The 4,099-nt window shown below is 34.7% G+C and overlaps 1 protein-coding gene across 1 annotated transcript in view; it reads left to right on the top strand.

Annotated features, from left to right (window-relative positions):
• Positions 1–2,027: 2,027 nt before the first annotated feature.
• The window catches only part of ZNF804B (zinc finger protein 804B), a 107,364-nt gene continuing 105,292 nt past the window's right edge, over positions 2,028–4,099 (top strand). The window contains exons 1-2 of the mRNA XM_017536396.1: positions 2,028–2,045; positions 2,552–2,695. Of these exons, the coding sequence (XP_017391885.1) occupies positions 2,028–2,045; positions 2,552–2,695 (162 nt within the window). The remainder of the gene's footprint in view (positions 2,046–2,551; positions 2,696–4,099) is intronic.

The following is a 4,099-nucleotide window of genomic DNA, read 5'->3' as shown; positions in this document are numbered from 1 at the left end:
TAAAATATAAGCATTCAGGAAAAAATGATATAAAACTTAAATTTTGGTGAAACTGTCTTAAAATTATAACATTTTGAGCTAAAAATTATCTAATATGATACTTAAAGAACATTTTAGAAATGTAGAATATTTAGATGAGGGTAAACATTAACTCCTGGCCATTGAACTATTGTCATAAAATCTCTTACATAATCTGAAAGAATATAAAAATACATTTTTAGTCCCAAATCTATCCTGAATTTTCATTTGTTTCCCTACCCTAGTTCACAAGGCTGAGGTGTTTTTGAGCACTACGGCAGGGTTGACCAATTTCTAAGGAACATGGTCAGTTTTCTAAGGCTGCTGTCATAATGAAGTAAGAACTATGATTAAAATAAAGTAATCCCTAGTTTGAATCCAGTCCCTGTGATTATACTAAGAAAGGACATGGAAAAAATAATAACAGCCAAGCGTGGTGGCTCAACGCCTGTAACGTCAGCATTTTAGGAGGCCTAGGCGGGCGGATCACCTGAGGTGAGGAGATCAAGACTAGCCTGCCTACCGTAGAGAAACCCCGTCTCTACTAAAAATATGAAAAATTTATCTAGGCATGCTGGTGCATGCCATAATCCCAGCTGTTCTCCGGCTGAGACAGGAGAATCGCTTGAACCCGGGAAGTGGAGGTTGCAGTGAGCCGAGATCGTGCCACTGAACTCCAGCCTGGGCAACAGAGTGAGCCTCCATCTAAAAAAAAAAAAATACTTAGAACGATTGGAGAAGTAATGGTTTCCCTTGATTCTAAGTCTACTAAATCAAGAGATTTAGCACCACATCAATGCTGTACTGCTGTCTCACTTCTCAATAGCGACTGTATCAGCAGGCAGTTGTCCTAGTTCTTTCAGCACCTGGGTTTTGATCTTGAAATCAGAGTCTACATTCTTGTTACTGGATATAGCCTGTCCAGTAGTTTTTATATTCACCATTATTCTAGAGTGTAACCAAATTCTTACCTTAATTCTCTGAGATAGGCAGTCCCTATATTTGGTCTGGTTGTGTTGTTAGTTAATGCTGTCATACCCTTCTTGCTTTTTGCCATCTGTTTTGCCCTCTTATTTTTGCTCTTAAATCATTATGTTATGTACATGTCTAAATTAATTGCCCCATTACTTCACCCTACTCTGAAAACATGCCTAAATGATTTCTGCTTACTTTCTTTTCTGGTCAGCTATTTGCCTATGATGTACACTTATGATCCAGTTTCTTTCTATTGAGGGTATTTTGGAGAAACAAAGATAAAACCCATGCTTTAGTTTGTTCATTCATTCTTTATACATATTTATTTGGTATTTTCAATGTGCCAATCACTCTTTTTATTTGGTGTTGGGATAATATAGCAGAAGTTGTAGAATAGTATAAGGTATAAATATATAAACCATGATTATCCATTTATTTATGTAATGCATATTAAATAATGCCTATTCTAGGCTAGACAACATGTTGTTTAGCACTATGTAAGAAAAATGAATAAATTAGTTTCTTCTCTCAAAAAATTGGTGGAAACAATAGACATGAAAATAGATAATTTAATGCTATATAATGTATCTGGTAATACAATTAAAGTGGAAAATATAGAAGAATCATTTGATAAAATATGATACATGCAAGGTAAGAAGTTTTTGGTATATTAAGAAGGTTGGCTTTTAAGGAAGTTAGCAAATTACAGCTGTTTACTAACAGAGGAGCTAGGAATAGATTATTTGAATTTAAATTCTTTCTCCACTTGTAAACTTGGTGACCATGAGTGTGATCTCTCTAAGCACTGGTTGATGCATCTATCATGCAGATAAAAATAGAACCTAACTCAGAATTGTTGTAAGGAATGATGAGATAATTCATATACCTGGTGCATAGTTTGTACTAAGTAAACATTTGCCATTATTATTCTATAATCAAAGAGAGTGTTAAAGAGGATTTTAAGCAGAATTATGTAGTCAAAACTTTTTTAAATGGAGCATACTAAAAGTGTTAAGGAGAATATTTTGAAGAACATGGACATAAAGCCTTCAGTAATGTGTAGCAGTAACTGATGTTTGTGGAAGAGGCTTAGGCAATGTTGAACGTTATGGATACGGCAGGCTCTATCTATGGTGTGAATGGGGGCACCCCTGGGAGAGCATATAAAATAGATAAATCATTTGCCTGAAGATAGAATTACATGGAACACAAACATTTAGGGCATAGTATCAGAAAAACGGAGGCCTATGAAGGAGATAAAGAAGAAATGGCCAGTGATGTCCTTGGTAATAGGCATAATCACAACCTAGAAATGGGTGGCAAGAGGAAGAATGAGTAAAAACCAGGCTCCACCAAAGGGCTATATTGGGAGAACTCATAATATGTTGGTTGATAAGTTAGGGATGTTGCTAAACTAAACGTCACTTTTACAGTGCCATGAGTTCCCAGAAAATAATGTGCTCCATCATATTCCTTTAAGTTAAATACCAACTTGATTAATATGAGAGCTGGTTATGGTATTAGAGAAAAGTGTAACCAACATTTTTTTTTCTTAAAGGATTTTGCAGAGAAGGAGAAGTCCACAGCAAAGGCCCTGGGTGATGTAAAGGCAAACTTTTACTGTGAATTATGTGACAAGCAGTATCACAAACACCAGGAGTTTGACAATCATATTAATTCTTATGATCATGCTCATAAGCAGGTAAGCCAAAGTGGGAAAAGTCCTTTATATTCCTGTATTTATACCTTCAAAACAGAACTGTATGAATTTGGCCTTAAAACTGTCATATGAGGCTGTGAGGTGAGAACATTTTATGTCTTTTTTTTTTTTCTGTAGAGGTTGTGTTTTGTGCTTAAATGTTATGCAAAGTACTATAAAACTGGAGGTAAATTTAGAGATGATCTAAGAGTAGACTGACATATTTATTTTAGAATTATATCAGTTAACCCTTAAACAACACAGTGGTTAGGAATGTCAGTCCTCTATGCAGTCAAAAATCCACATATGACCCTTGATTCCCTCAGAACTTTACTAATAGTGTACTGTTCACCCGGAAGAAGCTTCACCATAACATAAACAATCCATTAATGCATGTTTTATATATGTTATGTGTATTATATGTTGTATTCCTACAATTAAGTAAGCCAGAGAAAAGAAAATGTTATTAGGAAAATAAGGAAGAGAAAATACGGTTACTGTTCATTAAGTGAAAGTGGATCATCATAAAGCTCTTCATCTTCATTGTCTTCATCATGAGTAGGCTGAGGAGGAAGAGGAAGAGGAGGAGTTGATCTTACTGTTTCAGGGGTGGCAGAAGTAGAAGAAAATCCACATGTAAGTGGGCCCATTCAGTTCAAACCTATGTTGTTCAAAGATCAACTGTATGTAGGGAAACCAGGAGCCAGGAAAAATAGTGTGTTATTCAAAGTTACTTAACTAGTTAGTGACAAATTCAGAACCCTGGACTGGTAGTAGGACAGACTCTATTACAGAATCTGTTATAGTCTACATCTTTCAAAGATTCCAATTATAGGAAATATTAAGTCTTTGGGAAAGCAATTCTCAAAAGATTACATTTTCCTAAGCATAGTCTCTTAAAGTCAAAGTTGTATTTAATAAATGAAACCTTGCAAACAGGAAAACAAAAAATTCAAAAGGGAAAAGTCTAGGAGTAATCGCAGGTAAAAACATTTTAGTTTATCTTCGTGAAAGATTATATGGGTATCTGTAGTATGAGTGTGGATATACTACACATGGCTGCTTATAATACCTACTCTCCAAATGTGAAAGAAGAGGCTATTTTTCTACTCTTGTTAGATGTTATATTTGCTAATTGAGGTATGGCTATATTGGCAATTTAAGAATGTTAAATACCACCAGCTGAGAAATAAATTTCATGTGACAAAAGACTATTGCTAACAGCTATAACAAGGTACACATCCTTGATGCCAAATGGACCTGACAGGTTGGAATGTGTGGGTAAGTGTTGTATACTCTATCTGAAATATTTTTTCAAACTAAACAAAAGTAAATATTTTGTCAGATATCACTAGCATTTTATTGAGTGCATACTAACAATATACATACACATATATATATATATAT

This window comes from Cebus imitator, unplaced genomic scaffold, assembly GCF_001604975.1.
Source record: "Cebus imitator isolate Cc_AM_T3 unplaced genomic scaffold, Cebus_imitator-1.0 Scaffold98, whole genome shotgun sequence".
Lineage (NCBI taxonomy): Eukaryota > Metazoa > Chordata > Mammalia > Primates > Cebidae > Cebus > Cebus imitator.
Note: the sequence above shows the minus strand (reverse complement) of the source record. Positions and strands in the feature narration are given on the sequence as shown.